Here is a 24931-nt window from a genome sequence, read left to right as displayed (position 1 = left end):
ACACAAAATTTCTTTCCATTATGACCTATGAAGACGTCACACTAACGTGTGAATTGATTGAACAAATCACAGATCTTCAGCCTACGGTAGTTTCTTCAGTAGCCATGATGGTTGCCAAACAGATTATTTTTCTTTTTTTAAGAGACTGATGGAGTAAAATACTTGTATGTATGAATGTGTGTCATTGCTTACCAGATGACACTTTCATTTTTGTTGTACATCCTACAATAACACTAAAGGTAACAACTGAATGTTTACTAGATATTATTAATGGAATTGATTTGTCCTGTTCAGTGGCATTCTGATTAGAACAGTTTCACAACGGGGAATAAACACCATCAAAAAAAAAAAAAAGTGATACAATTTTGTGACCATCTCTAGTTGATAGGGAACCAGAACTGTCTGTCCGACACCTTGCCAACAAGAGGAAACACTTTTTTAGAAACGCTTCAAATCATGTTGTTCTGGGGTTGTGATACCAGCTATGAAGGTTTAGGACAATTTGAGAACAGAAGTGCAACAAACTTTAAATCTTCAGTCGCTAAGGAACCATGCAACCAGTACTCGAAACAAACCACACAATGATGACATTCACGCTTTGCGAGGTTTAAAGCAATGAAAGAAGAGACTGGTATTTGTCCAAAACGCGCAAGGACGCGAGTTAAAAAGCCAACACCAGGCGGAATAGTTCCGTTTCACAGGCCCCCCTTCCCCATAAATTCACCAGAAAGAAAATGGTCGCTTCGTGCATAAGCCTCTGCAATGCGACTGAACTGAACACAGCCTCTTTTTTTAAAAAAAAAAAAAAAAAAAAGACTGGGTCGTTTGAGAACACGGTGTTCAAACGCCATAGGCCGTCTATAGCGGTGTTGAACGTAAATTATGAGACCAAACGCCGGTGAGCTAAGCACCTCTCTGTAGCATTACAGAAAAAATGGAGTTGCGCTGCTGCAATATACATCTACTCCTTCGCAGAGGTCACACAGAGAAGATTGGAGAAAAATACAGAGCGTGGAGGAGTTTAGATGTTAAAATGGACCAATGGACACCATAAGCACATATAACCGCGTCCATTTGTCGTGTGTAAGTGTTGGAAATTGGGTGAATACGCAGAAAAGCGTGACCCTCTTTTCCTGCTGCTCTGCCCGACTCTTTATGGAGAAAATTAAAGAGCCACAGCAGTCCGGCGAAACGTGTCGCCCCTGCAGCGAAAAAATAATAATAACCAAACACATCCCCTGCCACAACACAGTCTCCTTACACGCGTTTCCACAATGAGAGTGGGGTTTTAATTGTTAAATAATTCGCTGTGAAGACAGAAACGCTCAGCATGGGACGAAATGGAGCAGAGCTATGGCCGACAGGCTCGTCTTCTCCGAGCAGCAAGAAGCGAGGAGCGAACAAAAAACGATGGGGGGGAAAGGCTTTCCTGAAACGTGTTTGCAAGATTGTTACTATTTAAAACATTTCCCACCCTTACGTCACAGCACAGACGCACAGGGCATCCCTTCAGCACAGGGAAAACGAAGCAAAATGAGCAAAACAGTCCACCTTGAAGCAAAGCAGAAAGCCCTAAAACATGTCTGATGTCGAAGAACCCGCTGGAGCTCAGACACTAAATAAACACCACAGTCTCTTTATAGCACAACTATGTCACTGTTTAAACTTCTATTTGTTACATTTTAGAGGATATTCGACTCAGACCGTGCATAATTATAACCTTCCCAGCCCCCGATGAAAAAGTTTATGCGTTTTCACAAAGGCAAACTTGAATAGATTTCGGCGAGCATTTCAAGCAAACACAATTCTACTTACGTATTTCTTCTGGATGATATTCCTCTTAGGTCTTTCCTTGCTCATTATGCAATCCTCCAAAAGTAAAATGTTTGGCTATAGAGAGAATGGCCACATGAATTTCTTTTCTTTCGCTCTCGCCTCTCCGGGGCTCCACCAACAACTGACTATTTAAATCCCCGGCTCTGTGAGGAAAAGCTCGCTAGCTCTTGCAGAATCCTTCCTTTCGGTGCTTCCTTATGGGTTTATATAGAAATCCCAGGATTCAAGCTTCGGCGACGAGCAGAGACGGACCAGACCCGAACTCATTCAAGGATAAAAAAGAAAAAAAAAAAAAAAAAAAAGGACAAAAAACAAACGCACAACAATAAGTTCCATTCGCCCGAACGGCTCTGCTTCTCGTCTCTCCCCCGATCTCTCGCTCTTTCTCTCTTTCGCTCTCTCTGTCTTCACGCACATGAACACCGCTGAAGGGGTTTAAATGTCGCCGAGTCACATCTTTATTCAAACGAGCAACAGCAGCGGGGGAAAGAAAAATGAATAAATAAAAAAATGAAAACAAATAAAACGTTTGTCGTCGCGTCTTTCCTAAGCTGGAGCCTGCGGTCGTCGAGAGAGCTCTCCAGCGGCACTGCTCTGCCTACTGAGAGCAGCTCCTTTCTTCCTTGCCTCAGCCTATCACAGCCCCCCTACCCAGTGGCAGCTCTAGAAAATGTTACATGGCGAGGTGGGGGGCAAAAAAAGTGGCAAGAGCTCTAGGCCGGGGGGACCCCCTGGGTGTTCTAACCCAAAAAAAAAAAAAAAAAAAAATCAACTTTAAGTAAATAATCAAGAAGATATCCACAAAATACTTTGTTGTCACTGTCTCTTCTACGAAAGACATTTTTTAAAGGGGCAGTGTAATGTACATTTTGTAGTTTTACATTATGTTGTAATGTTATTTCTTCATCAAAAACATGTAGTGTTGCTTTATCTTTCATGCATGTTTTATAAATCCTTTAATCTCCCATTCGGTGCAAAATGCTTAGTGGGACCCAGCACTGCCTTCGAGGACGAAGCTCCTCCTCTGAGCTGCAGTTTTCAAGCTTCCCACAGCAGAGCCAGCTCAGTTTGTGGCAGAAGCAGCTTCCTGTGGCACCTGCCACAGCTTAGTAGGGGGGCAGCTGCCATAGGGTGCCAGAGCTGCCGTGGCTCCTGATGTTGTTTTGGGGGAAATGCCAGTGATGCCGATTTTCTGAAAACGTGTAAGTTATATTGCCTGTTAGTAAATTATTATTAGTTTTGAAATGATGTTGTGATTTAACTATGTAAAACCTGTAATACTTTTGACTGCATTTACGTGATGGAAAGTGGCGGTTCCGTTGACACTAGGTGCCATGGCTGCAGTGGGAGCCGCCACCAGAAGCTTGCTGTCTCTCGCAACCAACCTTCGGCCTCACTCAGCACCCCTCCACCGCAACTCCCCCATTCAGCTCCTTCAGACTAGTCAGCAGCAATTGGCAAACACCTGAACAGTTCCTACTGAGGAGTTACTTCTCCTGCAATGGGGAGTAACCCCTCATTTCAGGAGTTACTTCTCAGTGCAATGCTGGTAAAAAAACGTTGTTCAACCCTTTATGAGGATGTTATGATGACTTTCCAAAAGGCAGAGTGTTGGAAAGAGCAGGACTTTCTTAAAGAGACAGAGGCAAGATTCATGGCATTAAATTGCGAAGTAAAAGTGCATTTAAATTATATTTGATATTTACAAAGTTTTGACAGAAACTGAAGGTAACATAGTTATTTGATTGTGCAATAAAATTGTATTATCTCTCTGGAAAACAAAAACTTTGAGTGTAAACGTCATTTTGTCTCATCTGCCAAAATAAAAAAAAAATTCTTTAAAGTGGGAATTCTTTCTATACATCTCAGCTCCCAGAACTTCGTTGTGAGCGCTTTCTCTTGTATATTTTGCATTTATGTGACTTTAGGCACTAGGTTTGCTCATGAGATCTCATGAAATTGATCTTGTTCGGTGTGTTTTCTGTTTCATCATGCCTCAATTTACAATACGTGAAAAAAAAAAACAGCAATATGCAAATAGCAACAGCAAAGACATTCGATATTAGAAAAATTGTACAAATAACAGCAGGTAAGTGAATGCATATTAAAATTGATGGAAGCAGTGATGGTGATAGCATCTAACAGCTACACAGAGGGAGGACATATGATACTACTGCTTTGTGCACCTATGCAGCAGTGTGTCACTAAAGGAGCTCCGCAGTTCAGTGACATGTCTCATGCATGGGATGGGAGAAATTGTCAAGGAGTGACGATATTTCAGCCAGAGTTCTTCTGTCTTCCACCAGGTCACAGGGCCATCTTAGGACAAAGCTGACCTTCCTTTTAAAAAAACACATTAACCTTATGGTTAGAGGTTCATTTTCTGAAGTAATGTGTTCTTAAAGATAATAGGCTAACTAATATTAATAACAGTAGCTTCACATAATAATTCAAGTGTACCTTTTTTATCTGAAAATGTGGGGTTTCTCTTTGTTCTCTTGATACGTTTTTGGCACTGGAAAACTGAAATGTCTTCATTTGAATTGAGCGCCTCCTGATGTTGTAATTCCAACTTGGATAGTTCAGTAAACCTCTGAAAATATGCTCAGTGTGGCTGCTCTTCATAAAAAGAAAATAAAAAAATAAAAAAAATGCTGGGAAAGCTACAAGAGGCAGATACATTTTTGGTATTCCGGTAGAAAATATTAAATTAAATCAGTGAAATAGCTAGTGTTGTTTGTGTTGAGTATGTTCATTTACTGTTTAAATCTACCATCGGGAGCCAGGGGGGGGGGGACATCTCAGTTGTGATCAAACCATAACGCGGCATCAGGAGTCAAATTTTCCTGTAATCTCAGTTAGAAACAGGTGCAAAAATAGGCAAGCTCATCTGAAGTTGGGGTAATAACCTGGAAAATCTAACGTTCCTAGTGAATGGTCTCATATAGTTGGACTTCTTGCCTGGAAAGTTAGAGGCCTTGGGGAACGCTTCCCTCAAGTTGTAGTTCCGATTTGAAAAGTTGGAGATCTCCACAATCCACGTCCACGCCAGCAGTAAGAGGTCAGATTTCCAAAAACACTTCCCCTGTTGTTGGAGTTCATAAAATGAAAATATGAAGATTATAATTTCATATCTGTTATGAATCTTCACGATAGCAAACATGTGTTTCTGATATACCTATTTTAGAATTTGCAGGGGGTGGGAAGGGGGATGTTAGTTTAAAAAAAAAAAAAAAAAAAAAAAAAAAAGTGGCTTAGGAGAAAAAAATTTTATTCCAACGTCCACACCCAACTCCCACAACCTCAAACCACGTGTGTTAAATGTTAAAGACCTGCACTTAATGAAATGTTATACTGTAATAGAGTTTGAGCAAAATGTAAGACATATATTAGTTCATTTTATGTTCACAGTAGCCATTTCAGATACTGAACTCAGGGCAGCTTGGTGACCTACATAGGGCACAGTTGTTATTTTCCAGACTGGAAACTCAAAAAAATCTGACCTCCGAGTAAACCTCCCCAGAATATACAACCTTTGTAATAAAGGATTTTAAGCATATTGTGATAAAAGCCACCTACCCTCTTTTCAGTTCTTAAGCATTTCATTTGTTGTGGCTTTACCAGGTAAATTTGTTTAGTAACTAAATCCATTTTCACATCTATTTATTTGTCTTTAAGTGATGTTCACATGGAAACACTTTAAGCTCACCAATAAACATGTGCTTAACCAATGAGATCATGACAAGACCAGCAAAGTGAAAGAAGCACCTCTGGTTAAATGCTCCCCCCCATTTCACGCCTACTCGACAAATCGGCTGCGTGACTTCCCGTTGCATATCAGCAGTGAATTGGTTTCAATGCCCCCAACTCTGCATCATAAAACTGATGTGGAAAGAATTGAAAATGCTTTTCAAGTCTTGAGGAGGAGCCACTGTAACAGTTTAGGGAAAGCTCGTAGCACCAAAGGGTGGCTACGAGTATTTAAATGTTTATGGCAGGAGACAACTAATAGAAATTTGTCTCTCAGTTGTGTTTTTTTTTTTTTGACTCCTGCGCCTCACGCTTCAACTTTCTGAAAGCTAAGGCTTCAAATGTGTTTTCTCTGATGAAACATTGTCTTTGTTCTCTCTTGGACTGCAGAAAGACAGTGTGATTTTCCCGAGAAGAAGCAAGTTTTAGCAGGAGGTGCACGGTTTAAGCAAGAGGAGAAATGTCGCAGAAACCTAAATTTCGATTGTGAGATTAACTGCTTCGGAGGAAACCACTGCACAAAAGTCGGTAAGAAATGGAAAAGGAAGAACCAGCATCTATGTGATAATCACCACCGTCCATGTTTTAATCATGCTGATTTCATTCTCATTCATGTTACGAGTAGCTATTGATTTATTTCTCTGTGTTTGATGCAGATTTAGCATAACCCAACCGAATGATCAAAGCGCCGAACTTCCCCACGAATGCATGAACAAAAATGTCAAATCAATAGTTCACAGGTCAATAATTCCGCGCATCTATCACACATGTTTGTTTAGCCTGTGAATAATAGACAAGCCGAATTAGAAAATCGAGTTATTACCGGCAGGGAAGAAAATGCAAGAAAGATACTGTTCTCTGAAGTCCACTCTTAAATTCTGGTGAATCTAGAATTGTTCACATAGATGTTCAAATTTATTGTCCTTGATCAGTAATCTTAGACTATTTTAACAGAGTCAGAGGCGTGTTGTTTTATGATGAGGCTGCAGAGCACACTGCCTTTAGCCCCCATCACCCTGCGCTCTTCAGGGGCCTTCTGCCCTGCTGCTGCTGACATTTAGGTCCACATGAATCAATGAGACAAGATGTGGTGGGGTGCCTGATTTTGCAGCAGCCCCCCCACATAGTTCACATTTAGCCCACACTATACAAAGGCAGAATAATTGCCTGAAAAAAGATATATATACATATATGTATCTTTTCTGGCTTTATTTAAAAAAAACACCATATTTTAATCAGTCAAACGTTCAATACCTTCAAGAAGAAAAGCGTCAATTATTGATTTGTATCTGTAACTCTTTTGTGTTATTGACAAATGCGTGTATGATGACGGACACAGGAGGAGCCGTAAACTTGTTGGTCTAAAGCAAGTCAGACCTTATGTTGCCGATCAGATTTTATTTATAATTCTTGTCGGCTGCAGCACAGCAGACAGATTGTATTTATGTCTGGGTTGTTTGAGTCCCTCCTTAAAGAGGCAGCATTTTTTTTTTTTTTTTTTGAAAGTGCTGTTTGGACTACATAAATGCCAGAATAATTTGCACCGTTTAAGGTGCGTGTGTATGTATGCGTGTGCTTTGTGTGCGTGTGTGTGACGGGGAAGGCCAGGGATTGATTAGAGCTTTCACTCTCAATGTGGTTAATTGCCCAGTGAGGCTTAGCAGACGGTGCTCGCTAGATTGATGTCCGATAGCCAAGAAGAGGGGGAGTCAGGATGTGATTTTTTGTTGCGTGTGTCTTTAGGCTTGTGGGAGGGTGGGGTGCTGGCAAAAAAATAAATCCTAAATTAATGTTGAAAGACTGAATGGTTAAATATTGTACACACATGCTGAAAAAACCCAAAGGAAAATCCTTTAAAAAAAAAAAAAAAAGATACGCTAAATTAAGCCTTTATCGGCGTATCTGTTGAAAATAACAGAGGAAGCACCAAATATTAATTTAAACAAAGCACAATGTCACCTTTTGTTTCATTTTGCAGTCACAGGATTTGGAGCTGTGAAGTACAATGTCCTGATATTTTTTTAATTTCTTCTCTACTTTTTTGAAAACGATTGTCTCAGTGTGCACCCCTCTACAACACATCATATGATTTTTACACTTGTTGAATAATTGGAGAACTGGTTTAGCTGAAATAAATTAAAATAACATAAACTGACATGTAAATTGTGAAATTTGAACCAAATATTGCTGCAGGTGTGGGGGGATAAATAAATGAAGGAATACCAAATGGCTTCCCACTAATTATCAGTACTAATAACTTGACGTCTAATTCCTAAAGAGTGGCAACACATTTTTAGATATTGCATGTGACGTGCTTCCTTTTATTTCATGTAGGAGCTTTCTGTCTTGACAGATTATTTTTGATTTTCACAGCGGAGCCACAAATAAGCATCCCCCTCTGCTTAAAGAGACTTTACTCTAAATGAAGTGGTGCGCGCCGGCTAACATATCAGAACGTGTCGCTCCGTCACAAAGCAAGTGACGAACGCCAGCATTAACTTTATCATATTCTTTTGCACTTGTTGTAGACAGGGTTCATAAAAATGTTTGTGTTATGATACTGTGGGTGGACAGAGAAGTCATAAAACTGTGGCTCTCACAATTCACGTCTTCTAGTGCAGACTGTTAAATCAACAAAGAAACTGAAGGGTGGTACACTGAATATTAAATATGTAAAAGAAACAAAAGAGGAAGAAATTGGAGTAAAAAGACTAATTATGAGTGTCTTGATGGGTTCTATTTTTGGATTTGCAAATTAATTGACATGATTACTATAGTTAAACATTAATGTTTCTTAAAAAAAGGGGGGGGGATTTGATATGAAATTGTGAAGTATATTTTTTATCTTTACAATGCAGTAGGTTTACGCCCTCAAGCTTCCAAAGACTAGTAGGAAATAAACCAACTGCAGCTGCAGTATAAAAATTATAGCTTTCATGTACAGTTTATGTGAAGAGGAAGTACAGGACAACAGGCTCGTTTTAAGGAAGCATTTTCGAAACCAAAAAGCAGCTAAGTTAACAAAACGTTACCAAAAATGCTTCGACTTGCTTCTGGCTGCGTTTGCACAATGGATTCCTGTTAGCTATCCTTTGTGACACACTATTCCAAGAGACATATCACTGAATGACCAATCAGCCTCACCAGGCTCTGTTTCCTGGTAGCTGGAGGGTAGAAAGAGACTTTGGCAGAGTTGCATTTCCTAGAGTTACCCCTATTCCTAGCCCAACAGAATCACCACCATAAAGGTAGTAGCGTGAACAGGAACTCCGGGGAAGTCCAGACCAAACGATCCGTTGCGTTGCTGAAGAATCAAACTCGGGTCTCAAGGACAAAAATTTGGTGAGGTATTTCACCACATGACTAACCTGAAACACAATATGGTGTGTTTCGAAGGGCCATCTGGAAGTCCTTGAGAGCAGAAACAAAGAGTTGGCACTTGAAGAAAAATGCTCAGATGGTGAATGAATAGGGCTAGGTATCTCTCTATCACCTTTTTTTTTCCCCATCAGGCACACGTAGCTGCCATTGCAGGACTGTTTTTGCTGTAAAACATAACTCATGAGTTTAAAATCCAACTAAAAAGCTAATCATGTTGAGCATTCGAAACATTTAACTACTCATGGCTAAAAGACACTTGTGAGGAATAATGCAGCCATTGAATGCTAATTACACAATGTAGGTCCAGAAAAGCAGTTCTGAACTGTTTTTTAACCTATTTTCAATTTATTTTTTAGCATTTTGGAAATGTAGAACACCTTAGTCTTTGAAAAGGATCTGTAGTGTTGTGTGCCTTGGTGTGGATGATGACAGACACCTCAGAGGTTGCAGCGGCTTTAGGAAACCCCAGCTGAAATTTGAATCTTCGAAGCACTCATTAAAGTAAAGTTAACCTCCCCCACGTCTCCCACCTCGCCCTCTTCGCTTCTCAGGGGCTCGTTGGGATCACAAACACAATTTATTGTTCAGAGGCCCCTCCAACACACACAGACACACACCCCCCCTTTCTGAAGGGACTTTGAGAGTCCCCAATCTACCACCATGGATAATTGGACACCTTCAGCAAGAGAAATCCCCAGCTGCAACAAGGCAGGTACCAGCTGTGTACGCTCCTATCGGGGTTTATCAAACACTGGAGATGAGGCTGGGAGAGACAAGGGCTCAGTGAAATCTCAAACCAGTTCGACTTGCAAGTTGCACAATGCATGTTTAACACGGTCCTTCTGATTCTGTCTATGTATATATATATATACACACACACCCTGAGGCTCCAGTGTGACGTTGTCCTGAGGGCACGTTACCAACCATACCCCAAGTTCACCCACCTGGAAGCTAAATGCAAAACTGTCTGAGGATCAGTCAAGGAATGGCCTGTCCTAATTTCTGCCCTCGAGGCTCATGTTGGGTTTCACTAATGATCTTCTGTATTTCCAGGTTCGTTTGAGTTCACCTGGCTTCTGAAGAATTTAACCTGGCCAACGGCAGAGTTAAAAAAAAAAAAAAAAAAAAAAGGATGCATATTTTAAAAAGGTTCAGTGACGGAGGATTGTCTGTAGCTCTTTATTAGAGCTCCTCGTTCCAGGTTTCAGAGTCTGACTTTGTGAAGATTTATTCTTGTAGCCCGTCGTGTTTCCGGTGACTTCTTCAGTCCTTACGGGTTCTTAAGCTTTTTGGAACACAAGTTAGCGCCAAAGCCACTTCCTTTCTAACTTCAAAATAAGAGTCATAAACATAGAAGGGTGTCAGTCTTGAAGCAAACACCTTTTTAAAAAAAATGGATACAGTGACTTTTATTTATTTCACCAGCAAAGTTCTAAGCTGAAAAGAAGCATTTTCTCAATTCAAATCATACAGCAGGCCCAGAAAGATCTTTTAGTCCCTTTACATTTTTATTTCAGTTCTCTGTGCTGTCGGTCCAAAATCACTTTTAGTTTCACTTATTTAGCTTTTTCATACTGGTTACTTTGAAAAGACACAAAACATGTCATATTTGCTAAGCTTAAAACTCCAGAATTATACGGGATTATTACTTTGTTCTCAGACATAAAGCCTCGAGTTTAAAGAAAAAGTGTACCTGTGTTATTATGTCTTGGCAACACACCCATTTATTCCCATTCAATCCGATACTGTTCAGCAATCTTGTCACCCATTCTCACGCCATACTAGTGTGAACCGAAGTTTGTGGTGGATGAGTAATGGACCATGAATGTCTCATAAGCAGGAAGAACTGTTGTACCAGTGCCCCAGATTTTTGTGTCTATGTGTAGCCCTGCAGGGAACAATACCAGTCAGACACAAAGATGCTTCAGTTCAGGAATGACTGACTTACTCGTGCGGGTCAAGACCTGCCACAGGTGTGGCGGGGTGGGGTGGGGGGGGTCCGAGGCTGAATAAGCTTGCCCCCCGATGGTAGACAGCCACAGACTCTGCAGCCCTCTTTCACCCACCAAAGACACCTGCACTGGATACAAAAGCAGTCCCTCTCCGATTCTTTCAGAGCCCCCGAGCAGCGAGATGCAGAAAAAAAAAACAAAAAAACACACTGTGAAGGACGGCGCAAGTGAAAAAGAAATCAAGCTGGAAGGGCTGAGGTGGGGGGTTGCCTCAATCACAGCCATGCGGAAACAAAGTAACACAAACTCAACCCACAGCAGGGAAACAGCTGGAGTGCAGGGGGTAGGGGGGTGGGGGGCATGGCTTGTTGGGTGGTCCAAAACAGACAGAAAAGAAAGGGTGTGAGCTGGCAAGAGAGAAGTAAGTGAGAATGAAGGATGCAGAGAGAGTGTGGGTTAGAGATGTTGGAAAACTGAGGCTTTTAAAGAAGAAGGTGACAAGGAGAACTGCAGCGTCTTTGGGATTGTGTTGCTTAGATAAGCACAAAGGAACACAGAATTATGATATAAAAGGAAAAATAAAAAAATTATTTAATATAAAAAAAAAGCGGGGGCGTCATGCAGAGAGCAAGGAAACAGCTAAATCAGATTGAGGTCTAGACTTTGACTGGACCATTCCAGCACATCTCTACATCTTGATCTGAATTGTAGCTGCGGCTATATGTTTAGGGTTGTTGTCCTCTAGTCTTTTTCGGCCTCCGACAGGTTTTCTCTCGACCTGACATTCAGCTCTATCTTCCCATCAACTCCGATTAGTCTTCTTGTGAAAAACTATTGCCACGGCATGATGATCATCGTGTTTTATATTTTTAGGGTGATGTGTATTGACAGTTTTCCTGGAGGTTGGTATGCAAGCAAAAACATTTTGCAGCCATCTGAAAAGAGCATCTTCTTTCTCATGCTAAGCCAGGGGAGTCAAACTCCAGTCCTCAAGGGCCGCTGTCCTGCAGTTTTTAGATGTGCCACAGGTACAAAACGCTCGAATGAAATGGCTTACTTACCTCCTCCTTGCATAGATACGTTCTCCAGAGCCTTGCTAATGACCTAATTATTCTATTCAGGTGTGGTGCAGCAGAGGCACATGTAAAAGTTGCAGGACAGTGGCCCCCCGAGGATTGAAGTTTGACACCTCTGTGTTAAGCTGTTGTATTATAATGCAACCGTTCTTTAAACACCTGGTCTGTTCACTGAAACTTCTGAAACAAGCGGCTTCCACCGGATTTCATAAAGGGGCGTCAGAGAAAAGAGGGTTCAAATACAAATGCACACCACACTTTTCAGATTTTTTGCAATCAATAATGATTGCTTAAGAACCATCTATTGTTCTGCTTTCACTTCACAATTAAGCAGTACTTTCTGTTGGTCTATCACCTACTAGAACATATTTTAGAGGTATAAATTATTTTGCTTACTGACTTTCCTTTTTACCTTTTTAATTCTAATTAGCCGAGAGCCTCTTGGACAAATGGGAGCTGTGCTTTTCAAAGTTGTGTAGGGGCTACTCCTGCACATAAACAAACTCCTCACCGATGATAAGCGGCACAACACAGAATAAAATTTCTAACGAGTTTGACCTCCTTCTATTCCGAGCGCACCAAAAGAACACTTGCTATTCCCAGCAGCTGTAAACCCAACAAAAGCGACGAACAATTAGACCATTCCACTGACTCTTTTCCCGCTTTTTCGTCGTGTCCATTTTAAAGTTCAGTTCAGACGGCGCTATCAGGACGATTTAATTAATCCTTTTGTCGTTGCTGAAGTTAGAGTGTCGGTTATTAAAGGGAGGCTTTTGATAACCTCCTCAACAAAAGAGACTCAAACACCGAAGCCAGCATCCCTTTGCGTTTTTCCTCACAAATCTTATCGCACCAACGTTTTTTTCAAAAAAAAAAAAAAAAAAAAAAAAAAACGAAGGTAAGTCATGCGGGAGGTCCATCACATTTGCATGTCCCCTGGGTGCTCGCTGTAATTTGGTTACATATGTCCTCTCCCTAGTAGGCTGGAGTTGGCTTAACGTGGAGCTCGTGTTTATGGAAACGACCTCACTTGATTGTCTGTGGCTCTGCTCTGATTTGCAATTGAAAAGCATGTAATTGTACTTGAACTAAGTGAATAACTATAGGGTTTTTTTTTTTCCTTTTCTTGCCTGAGAAGGTGTGTGGAGGTGAACGGCGGGTTTTCTGCTAAGCCGGTCATCCCTGAGGGGGCCAACTTCTACATGTTTACCGAGGTCCTGCTCTGATATGGTGAAACGTACAGCACACAGGGACGTGAGGTCAGCCTCATCGCTTGACTCTGCCAATTTGCTCCCCGTTATCCATAATGTTACTAATCTGTGCGCATGTTTCCTCTGCTAAAGCAGAATATATCCCTCTCAAACAGATGGAAATATATTCATGATATGCATCCGCTTATTCCAAGTTCGACACCTTTCTTACCACTCCGCTGAAAGTCGGAAAATATCAGCAAGGTTCGACGCATCACCACACATTCCTGGCCGTAAATTGAGGGTCTACTTTGTTCCTGGTCATAGCCCTCTGCTCATCTCCTGCTGTACATTTGACTACCCTCATTTGCCTCTCAAATGCTCCGCCGTATGATTGTTACTGGCTGATTTTTGTAAGGAGTCTTCGCTGTTTTAGTCCTAATTTGTTATCCTTGGCATCAACTCCAATATATCTCGATTTGAGATCAATTCTCAGTTCAGTGAAGGGGAAAAGTACCAGGGTATAATTATTTTTATTTTATTAAAATCTTCACCGCGCTTCCCGGGAATCATTTTTTTCTCTTTCCTGAAAATTAATCCAGATTAGAACAAGTAAAAGGTTAATGGGATTAACTTTTTCTGGGCACATTTTGCAGTAGGCCTGCTCCTTGTGTAACGCATGGTGATTATGGGGAGGATATTAATTATCATTACTTTCAATTACTACACCAGGCAAAGCACTGTTGGTTAAGGGCAAGTAGGTCCCTGCAGAGAAGACACCATCCGTCACTCCAACGCTTCTTTTTGCCGTCTTGGATCACCTCCTAGACTTCATTTCATCTTCTTCTTGCAGCATCAAAGTCCAAGAAACTCTCCAGATCGTCAAAGTTACGGAGCGCAGTAAGATCTCAGATGTCAGAGGCACAGATTTTTTTCACACTGATTCTTGCATCTCTTTCAGATTTTTTTTGTCTGTATCAGTTCATATCCAAAGCCTAGTGATTACTCCATTTGCCTCGTCCTTCCCGTTTCAACTTTTGCTCCCAACCCGACAAGAAACATCCATTTCCACCCCATGAAATATAAAGCGGGCTCTCATGAATTGTTTACAGGTAAGAAGTGCGTACGCCTGTGGCAGCCGGAGAACACACTCGCGTTTTCCAGGAAGGCTGAAGTAGATAACCCGACCAAAGTCAAGGATAGGTCAGAACTAACGTCAAGGATTTCTGAGGCTTGAATAACCGGTTTGGCTTGATTTCACTGCAGGTAGCTCAATGCAGGTAAGGGATTTTAGATAAGATAAGGTAATAGTGTATTGATCCCCAAAGGGAGAACATTTGTTTCAAACTTAATCAGTATGGAGAGTTTTTGATATTCAGTGCTTTTTGAATGAGAAAACATTGTACGTTCTAAGCATATTCAGGTGTTGGGATGGATGGATGGATGGATGGATGGATGGATGGATGGACGGACGGATGGATGGATGGACGGACGGACGGACGGATGGATGGATGTCACTCACCCCTTAACATAAATCACTCCAAGAGCCCGGGGAAGGTCAAGAAGGTTTGGTTGATTGATTGATTATAGTATAATTAAATTTAGCATTAATTAACCACATAATGAGGGAAGCACTAAGTGCAAATACCAGCAAGGACAGAAACACTTGTCATCTTGGAAAAAGGTCAACACACTTCCTCTTTTTAAGACCCAAATATGTGGGTTTATTTAATGACACCTCAACATTTATCAGACCACGACAACCAAATCCATTTACGCCGCGGAAGCAAAGACACGGAGAACTGAAAACGCAACACCTTACCGCTCTAAAATGTTGACCGATTAAAAGTCCCCCGGGCCGTTCAGAGAGCATGAGGACGTGGGCCGGGTTCCGTAATACGAGCAGTCGGTTTCGGGGGCATTTATTGCGCCGGTCTCACTGGATGAAACATGGCCTGGTGAGTTGGTTAATTTCCTCCTGATGAGCTTGTAGATCACGTCAGTGCTGCACCGCCGGGATATGAAGAATGGCTGGAGCATCAATTAAGAGGCACTTCGGCGAGGGTTTTATCTGTTGTGGCCTTTCCCCCCCATGCCCCTCTCCCCTCTGCAGCTAATAGCTTCTGATTGATAGCAACGAACTTGAGCGTGAGAGGTGTGCATTTCGGATGGACCAGATATGAGCATTACAAGGGATTGTTCACTAAAGTGCCTTACTGGAGTCCATGCATTTGTGGTTGTGATGGAGAGCTTAGAGTCTCACAAGGTTGTATATTATTAATCCGTTGGGCTTTGCTGTATGGCACAAAAGAAAAAAAAAAAAGATGGGGAATGCTCTTGTGGGGCTGTAATCTGTTTCTCGTCTCCACCACTCGTCTCTGTCTCTATCCTCTCCTCTGTCTTTATCACTCATTTCCTCAGAGGTCTGAGTGAGAACGGAGCAAGAAGAGGGCAGGAGATGATGAGATCAATATGGCTCTCAGGAAACGGCCTTCGACTGTCTGTCTGACTCCTGTCTTTCATATAGCCAGGGGTCTGACCATATCATTAGAGCGCTGTGGCCAATATCCCAAGCAAGCAGGAAGAGCAGCCTGCTAAGCTTGGCAGAGCAAAGTTCCCATTTAATAGAAAAATACGCAATAGTTGTCTGAGAAAAAAAAAAAGTTGTTTGGCCACATACCCATGAAGAACAACCCAAAACACAGCCAGAACTACAATGCAGTGGTTCAGATCAAAGTCTGTTTTGAAAAGAAGAATCTGCAAAAAATAAAAATAAAATGAAGTCTCTCTGTGTGCAAACTCAGTGGAAAGGGACTCCTAAAGACTTGCAGCTGTAAGTGCAGCGCAAGGTGGTTTTACAAAAAAAAGAAGAAGAAAAAAAACTGACTCAGTTAATGCTGACTGTGAATGCACACCACTCTTCAGTTTTTTATTTGCATAAATAAAAAACTGAAATGTATATACTGTGGAGGCTTGTGGTAGCAATGGGAGGAAAATGCAAAAAAAAAAAAAAAAAAAGGAAAAAAAAGAACACTTGCGAAAGGTATCCTAACTGACATTCAGTTTTCAGTTCGACTAGATGGAGTTTTTTGATCATGAAGTCTTCCCGTAGCGTTATAGTCTGTCGTTTCTCTCTGGACACAGAGCAGAGAGTTTTCCACATTCCAAGGCGAGCATCAATTTTCTGTCAAGAACACTTCTAAGTTTTGATTGTTGAGGAGATAAAACCGGAGCCACAAATTACGTGTCATCTGGAAAGGCTTCGCGGTGTCACGGTTCGGAAACCGTGTCAGGATTGTATCACGGAAGGATGTATTTTGTCAGATGTTTGTGGTGGAAGGTCACAGCAAAGTGACCAAGATGAACACAGGGAATCTCGGTTATGGATTATTTCCCACATCGCTGCTCATCGTCACCGTTTCAGCGAATCTGTGAGGTACTAGCGAGAAGCAAGTCGGCATTCTGAGGTGTCATAAGGAATTACTACGTTTGCGTGTTTATGTTTTTTTTGTTTTTTTTTTTTAATATTGCAAACACACATTCACCAGAAACTCCCCTACACCCTATCCTCCCTCTTTGTAAAGCTGCTACCTAAAGATTAGCTTCCATACAGAGAGGTGTGACTCTGCCGTTGATCACCGTCCAATCCGTGGTGACCTGGCAAAGAGAACCAGACAACCACGACTCCCAGATCCCAGCAGTCTGCAAACGGGACCTCACATGACTGGACCAACTGTCACCACACATGCTCTCCCTCTTCCTCAAATCTGCCCATTTGTGTCAAAGAAACATCTAATCCGTTTACTCTCGTCATCTGAGAGGAAGAAGACGCTCCTGTTTTTGTAACTGGATTTCTCTAATATATTTGTTTTTACTACAGAGGAAAGATAAGCTTTGTGTCTTTTTGATGGTAAAGTGGTTCAATCCTCAGCTTGCTGAGCTTCACATGGTCTCAAGACTTTTTTATTTTTTTTGCTGAATCCATACATGCGTCTTTCTGGTTTCTATTTAGATGAAAGCGAAAATAGTTCCATCTTTACTCAAAAAAAAAAAAAAAAAAGAATTCTCCACTTCTCACAAAAGATTTCCCACAGGTGCACAAACATCACCGTCCTCTGTGCTGCAGGCTTGCGCTGACCCGACTGATGGCTTTGTGTTTTACATCAACAGAACCTGGCCGTTTTCAGCTTCATTTGTTTTTAAATACAGCAATCTCGCTCTGGATATTCACACTACATTAACCTCCCAAGGAATGGAAAGCAGCCTGTTTGTTTTGGACATAAAGTAAAGAACATCTTGGCTTCAGTCGGATCACTTCTGATGAAACATCGCTATTCAGCCCAGACCCTGCAAATGCCTTCGTTCCAAGTTGCACGCATGCATGCAGATCCCTGTTCTGTGTTTTGCATCAGAACCTAATACGACAGTTGCAGCTTAAAATCTTTTACAAGTTTGTCTCTAACAGCGGTGCCATCCAGGGGCTGTGAATCTCTGCAGCTCCTCCAGAGCTACAATGATTCTCCACTTTCAGTGGACGGCCGTGGTTGATGGACCGAACAGCGCTCATGTTCTGGGACAGTCGCACTGAGTTTTATTTAGTCCCATCATATTAAGGTCAGCTAAGCAGAAATAGAGGTCATGATTATGAACTGCTCTTATAGCCCATAAGATCGCAATAAATTTTGGAACGCGGCACAGAAACTCTGCATTAAGTTAAATGAAAAATGAAGAATAAGTAGTGTTGATGTTACACATTCTGTGGCATTTGTAAAAGCATGTATTTTATAGGCTGTTTGCGTTTCTTCAGGAATTCATTCTGTTATCACACATGTAGCATTTTATCCACTGTATTTTTGCAAGAGAGCCTTTAGATAAAACAACTAAATAAATAAAAAGCTCTGTTTCTGTCTCTCTCTCTCTCTCTCTGAGTCTCCCTCTGGAAATGATTAGAGCTGTTGGGGCAGCCTGGAACCATTACTGATGTTCACTGATGAAGTCCCATTTGTTTGAAGTGCAAGCACTCTGTCTAAATGCTCACTGTGTGTGTGTGTGCGAGTGTCTGTGTGTGTGCGTCCTCCTTCCTCCCCTCCTTCTTAAGTCAACCTCACACCACTAAAAACTCATTGCAGGGAGGAACTGGAAATAAACGAGCGAGGAAAGCCTATCTCTTTGAAGTGTCAGCCTCGTAGTTCAAACCGTTGCCGGGCATCAAATATACGTGTCATCAACTGCAATTCGCGTAAAAGTGACGCCTTCTGCCACTTTTGTTCGGCCCCGAGTTCTCTAAGGGAAATAACTCATCTACTTTTGTTTTTTCCTGTCCCTTCTGTTAATCCAGCTAGAGAATGTCTCTGAAACAAACAGGCTACAAATGCTGTGTAAATTTATGTCTTTTTGCAAGCTGCTGAGTTTTTGTTTTGTTTTTTTGGGGGGGTGGGGGGTTGGGGACAAATTCTCAGAATCTGGAGTGCATCTTTTCCCGAGCGTTGTTATTTAAAGCAACTGTTCGCTTAACAAACTGTACATGTGTTTTAGGTTTTTTGGGGGGGTGAAAACTCACGCTGCTTCTCAAGCTGGTGTATAACATCCACAAGCCAGCTGTGCTCTTTCTGTTGAACTCAAACATTTTCCCTCCAACTGCTCAGACTCCAAATAATATATGATATTTTCTAAACTGCTGTGATTTTTTTTTTAATTATTTCACTCACATGTCAAGTATTTCCAGCTATTGACTTCTAAAAATAACCAAGCAAGCAATTTTTTGTTGTTTTAGTTGAGTTGTTAAAAATACTTTTTTTTTTTCCCTTTAATTTCCAGTAAAACTGGTTCTTGAGTGAATTTGGCCAAACATTATGTGGAAGAATGAAGCTAGGTGTGTACAAGTACATTTGTGGAAATAATAAACAGTAAATGGTTAACATGGTTTCCTGGAAGAAAATTGCACGTCAGGGATCAACAACAGAATTTGCTCAAGGGCACAGATCTGTTTCAGCAGAAAGTGAAATTCTGAGACCCAAGTTTCCCTTAAGTGGGAAGTGACTTTTGTCGCCGTCTTATCATAAAAGCATCTCAGGGGTTATTTTGATTTTATAGAGTTTTAAAACTTACTTTCATGAATTAAATCCGCATATTTTCATCTCCACTGGCATTGACTGATGAGCTGGAAACTCCGATCTCGTGCTTTTCCAAGAGGTGAAACGTAGCATACCTGCACGCTAACAGGTCGAGCTAGCGGCAGTGTAAGGAAGGGATGTTTTTTTTATGTGAACCAAATCAATGGTTTTCATTTTTATGATCAGTCAGGCAATTAAAAATAATGCCAAACAAAACTGAAAATGTAAGAAGATACTTAAAAGTAGTTTTCTACAACATGCAGGGACACGTTAGCGGCTATATTCAGGCAGTAATGGAGGAACAGAAAGCAAAAACTTTTAGCAGATCTCAACGTACTCGGTTAACGTAGGGAGTTAAACTCTGAAGGAACACACGCAAAGACTGCTGCTTCAGCAACGCATGATAAACATAATCTGTAAATATAAAGTGATAGCGATAGTTTGGAATAAGATTGGAATCCTTTTGTTATTGTTTAAGATGTTTTGTCACAACGCCTCTCTTTCAGCAAGAGAGAAAATAATCTCATTATGGTTCTTCAGAAATCAAAATTGGCTTAAATTGGTCTCAATGACAATCCACATGTGTCCAGATCGACTGTCTTCCTGTGTCACCTGTTAGCTGAAATACCACAGTGTCTTGGTTTATTTGACATCTTTCTTTTAAAGATCATGATGTAAAAATGCTGGTATCATAAAATATTTTCACCCAAATAAGTCAGTTATGTTTTAATAATTTAGGAAATGACTGATTTATTTTTTAGATTATTATTCTGATTTGATATGAATACACACCTGATGAATATTAAGTGGGATCTTTTAGTTAAAGTTTTCTTATAATAATTTGTGGTGGTTTTTTTCTTCTTTTTTAATGAAAAATGAAGATTGTAATTAGGCAAATATATTACCATGCTATTGATTTCAATACAATTTAATATTCAGTGAGAAAAAAAAAATCCTTCACTAAGCAATCAGAGACTTGAAAGGGCAAGCAAGCAGGTAAGACGGAACAAAATGGTAATTAAAGGAGACATAAGGAAGGCCTCCCTAATGGATCTTTACTCACCAGCTCACAATGCTGGACATTATTATTTAAATTCAAATTGCTCCATACTGGATTCAGTGTGTGCATGTGGTTAGACCATGAAAGGTGCATGACTGAGACCTTATTGTGATGTTTATTTTCAACAATGAGGTTGAGCCTCTGTTAAAATACAAGACACAAAAGCACTGAGAGTGCAAAGGGGGACAGGAAACAACCTACTGGTCCACTTCCTTTAGCACGCAAACTCACAAACACACACTCGCATATTGACACGAACATAAAATCTACAGATTACACAATCTGTGCTCTACAGAGGAAATAAAATGCTGCGTTACGTTTAGTGATCAGCATGCATTGGGCCTCCAAGATGTACATGTTGCCCAAGATCAGACTGCAGTTCAAAAGCAAAGTGTATTTGTCATGCTGTCAAAGAGGACGGAGGGGAAGCAGCGTGAGCAAGCACTCTTATTGTTTGTACTTAACATTTTACAAGAGTTTGCAGATTAACTCAGAAAATAGCTTCAGGCAATAAGTCCTTGGTGAGATCACGTTGCAAGGATCCGTGACTAATTACTTCTGACTTGGTTTGCCAAGATATGCATTCCAGGTTCAAATCGTTATTCAGGATGGCTCTATTGGTGATGTGAACTAGTCTGTACACGAAAAAAAAAAAAAAAACCCTAACTTGCATCCTCTAAACTCTAAAAAGTTGATCAAACCCATCAGAGTTGTTCGTTTTTCACATCAAGCCTGAAACTGACGGTGGGGATTACAGAAACCTCCCTTAGGGAAATTGTACAAGTTCTGACAAAATTACCAAGTTTAGATGTGATACTCACGGCTGCAGCTTTGCTGCGTAACTAAGTTATTTACACAAATTTGGGTAGATTTGAAGCTTACCCAAATTAGTCACAATTCAACATTCAAAAATCTTGAAAATCTTGAGAAAGACTGCCGTGTTATAGTCTATGAAGACTTTAAATATCTAATAGCTTAGGGACATTGGTTTTACTAGTCATTTAATTTTTTTCATCAGGTTTTCATTTAATCAGGTTCCATCTTGTCGTCTTTTCTCTTTTCTGTTATGTTTAGAAATAAATCTTGTGTTTTGTACATTTTGCTATTGTTTATTATTTTTATCTTACCTACTATTAAAATTCCTGCAATGTGCTATTGTTCATTTCAGTTTCTTTTTTCTAGCAATGGTCGTTCAAAGTCACTTCTGGTTTTGGTTCCTTAATCATCATAACTTCCCAGTTTAAGCCGTCTTGCGATTAGTTTTATGTACATAGTTTTATCTACATCAGACCTTCAGATGTTCTTTTTCCACCAAGCTCTGTCAACACTCGTACTCTTGTATTTTGGTTGTATTTTTGACAATGTGCCTTTAAATTTGACTGTGTTTTGTTTTCCCTCCAGTGTTTTAGTTCCTTTGGGCCTTGCCATTGTCTCATATTGATGCATTTCATCAATTCATCCCAGCTGCAACTCAAGATAGTCGAAATAAGAATAATCAGATTCACTTTGTGACTGTTCAAACTGTTATGGTATTCCTAAGACACAATTAGACAAATGGAACATTTTTATTGCAGTGTGTAGAGTTAGAAAAAAATCATACATTTTAAACTATATTTTAAGTTTTATATGATGAATCGATTTTATTTGTTGCATTTGCAAACATTTAACGTTTTTTTTAATGTAATGCAGGTTCTGTTCAATAAAAGTTGTTTCTGTGACTTGCAGCAGGTTTTAATTCAGCATATGGAGTATTTTATTTTTTTTATTTGCAAAGCTGAAAAAAACTTAATCGCACAATATTTCCGAAGGAGAACTAATAGAAGATGTTGAGGTTGTATTTTCTGCCCAAAAACAAACTGAGTGAGCTGCTTCTTTGCAACAGACCGTAGCAGACTGGTATGTCATCAGTGAGCAGAGGCCATGAGCCAGTTAAGCTCCTAATGATAGCTTTTCCCTTTGCCACAGACTAAAATCAAGACCTGCTGCATAAACCAACTTGGTGCAACCACTTAACCCTCATCTGCTCTTCCCCCATACCGAGCTAAAAAAAAAATAAAAAATGTTCCTGTATTTGTATGCAAATCTCGGAGAGTCACAGGACCATCTTGCATTCACACCATTTATTTGACAGCAGCAACAAGCCTGAAAACACCTGCCAGAGGTAATGATCTCAGTGCTGGAGTTGTTTCCTAACCCATCAGCTTCAAACTGTTTTGTGCAACAAGAATCAGCTCTCATTTCTTTTATACAAATGCATACAAATTAATTAAGTGGTTATAGTTCAACAGTGAAAAATTCAATGCCCTGAATAAACAAGTTCAGCTAATGATGTCCCATTAGGTAAAATTTAAATTTATTTTTTTCTTTAAAAAAAAAAAAAAAAGCGGTTGAATATTGGTATATCATATCTTGTGCTGAAATCATATTCATTGCTTCTCTTACATTCATTTTTCTCAGTTCATTTCAGTGCATAGATCTATGTGGCCAACCAGCGTTCATCCGTTCTATGATTGTCTATACTCACTTATTCTTGCAGGGCCAAAAGGTCAAGGCATGGGAGGAAAATGATACATGGGATAAGTATATGTATTCATCCCCTTTTCTCTGACACACCTAAATTTAATCCGATGCAACCAGCTTATAGCATATCCAGCTGTTCCATCAAGGCCTCAGAGGTTTTTCTTAGAGAACGTCGGTGAACAACCATGAACATAGCAAACAGGTCAGAGGTGATTTTGATCAAAGTTTTTAAAAAAATTGTTTGGTTATAAAACAACAAACCTCTCAAAATCTTCAGAAATCAGAAAGAGTGCAGCACACCACCAAACCTGCCAGTCAGAGATGCAGCCAAAAGACGTACAGCGATTGATTTTTTTCAGGTGGAAGAATGTGTCACGAGAACAAATATTAGTGGTGCATACGCCTGTCGCGATAAACGATAAATCAATTAATCGCAGGATAAATCAAACCTATCAACCTCATTTTAATTATCAGCTTTATCGTCTCTTCCTGCCTTTTTTCTTTCTATTGATGACTCTGAATGAAAAAAGCTCAACTCCGGTGCTCTTCACTGACCCTCCCTTCCTATTTCCTTAGTGTAATGTCCAGCTCACACTACACGAGTTGTCGGCCGACTGTCGGCCCATTTTCAAAACTTGAGAGATACATTAGCCGACAGAAATCCTGGGTATAACGGTTCGATCGGGTTCGTCGTGCCGTGTGGTGTCCAGCAACTAGGGCACAAAATAATGGCTACAAGTCCAGTTAACTAATTTTAAAATAGGGCATTAATCAATGCTTTACTAGAATCTACCTGTGATGCATGTGGCTAGAATCAGCGTAAAGTCCCGACTGAATGAAAATCATTATAACCTATTTATGTCACGTTAACGAAGAACAGTTGAAAAGTTACCGGGTTTATCAACTGCGGTAGCAATTTGGCTCCAACTCTTCTCCTTGTCATTTCTATATTCTTTGCACAAAATGTTAAATAAATATTAATGTTGTTTCCACATTTCATCTCCAATGTCCGGTGGACTTCGGGTTGCGCCGTGTCAGCTGTTTGGGATTCCCCTCATAATTTCCCCTCAGAAATCACGGAGGAGAATCCGCGCTTTCGGATTGGCTACCTGTCACATTCAACATGCTGCATTAAGCTCCCAGTCGGGAAAATCCCCGATTTAGATCGGAGGGGTCACGACGATCTACCGTAACACACCACACACTGCAGGATGATCGGTTACGAAACCTGCGACAATCTAGAGATTACTGAAGGGCACAAACAGACTTCATAATCTGCACTCGTTTGGTTGAATGCAGTATTTATTTCCACTTTGGCTTTATGTTGTTTAGTTTTTATTCAAGAATGTTTTTTGTTAATGAAGACTGAGAATCCATTTAATTTTGTTTTTGGTTGTTTTGTTAATTTAGTTGATCAGTTCCAGTGTTATTGTCATGATCTGTGTTCTGTGTATTTATTGTAGGTTTTTCTGTGTTCAGTTTCTGTCCTGTGAGTCTGTCTCTGCGTCTTCCTCTGTTGATTGATCCCAGCTGTGTCTTGTTCCTTGATCACCCTCCCAGTGTATTTAAGTTCACCTGTGTCCCTGGTCCTTGTCTAAAGTCGTTGTTTATGATAGTTCGTCTGCCGGCACAGTAGATCTGTGAAGTCGGCTTTAGCTCATCTTGTCAGTCTTTGTTAATTCAGTTGCTACAGGTGCTGAGCCTCTGTTTCCGCTCTGCCGTGCTGCCTGAGATCTGGTCTGTTTTGAGCTTTTCATCAATAAATTACCATTTTCATCTATATCCTGGGTCTACCTGCATCTCTCCTCACCATCACCAACCACTTCTTATGACAGATATGTGTTCTTTTGAAAATAAAGTGTATCTATCTATGGCAGGAAATCACATGCATTATTAGTCATTTCCATTAAATCAGTGTCAACTGGTCTTGAAACAATATTATTGTTTATCGCAATAATTTTTTAGACAATCGCTCAGCAAAATTTGTTTCAAATTTGCCTGTCATTCCAATTCACACTTATAGCTTATTCTGTGTTGGTCCCTGGCATAAATT

The 24931-nt window shown here is 40.5% G+C and overlaps 1 protein-coding gene and 1 long non-coding RNA gene across 2 annotated transcripts in view; both read right to left on the bottom strand.

The window, feature by feature from the left end:
• Window positions 1-2442, bottom strand: part of jarid2b (jumonji and AT-rich interaction domain containing 2b) — a 120349-nt gene extending 117907 nt beyond the window's left edge. Inside the window, exon 1 of the mRNA XM_015048039.1 lies at window positions 1816-2442. Within this exon, the coding sequence (XP_014903525.1) occupies window positions 1816-1860 (45 nt within the window). The 5' untranslated portion in view covers window positions 1861-2442. The remainder of the gene's footprint in view (window positions 1-1815) is intronic.
• Window positions 2443-7610: 5168 nt separating this feature from the next.
• LOC106954911 (uncharacterized) lies at window positions 7611-24216 on the bottom strand. Its single transcript, XR_001426459.1, has 3 exons — window positions 24114-24216; window positions 7999-8002; window positions 7611-7622 (listed from the first exon to the last, which is right to left on the bottom strand). It is a non-coding gene; the product is annotated as an uncharacterized LOC106954911 (long non-coding RNA).
• Window positions 24217-24931: the final 715 nt, after the last annotated feature.

The sequence above is a fragment of the Poecilia latipinna genome, unplaced genomic scaffold, assembly GCF_001443285.1.
Source record: "Poecilia latipinna isolate Pla-1442-1.1 unplaced genomic scaffold, P_latipinna-1.0 Scaffold3, whole genome shotgun sequence".
NCBI lineage: Eukaryota > Metazoa > Chordata > Actinopteri > Cyprinodontiformes > Poeciliidae > Poecilia > Poecilia latipinna.
The sequence above is the reverse complement of the archived record's forward strand: the minus strand, read 5'-3'. Positions and strand labels throughout refer to the sequence as shown.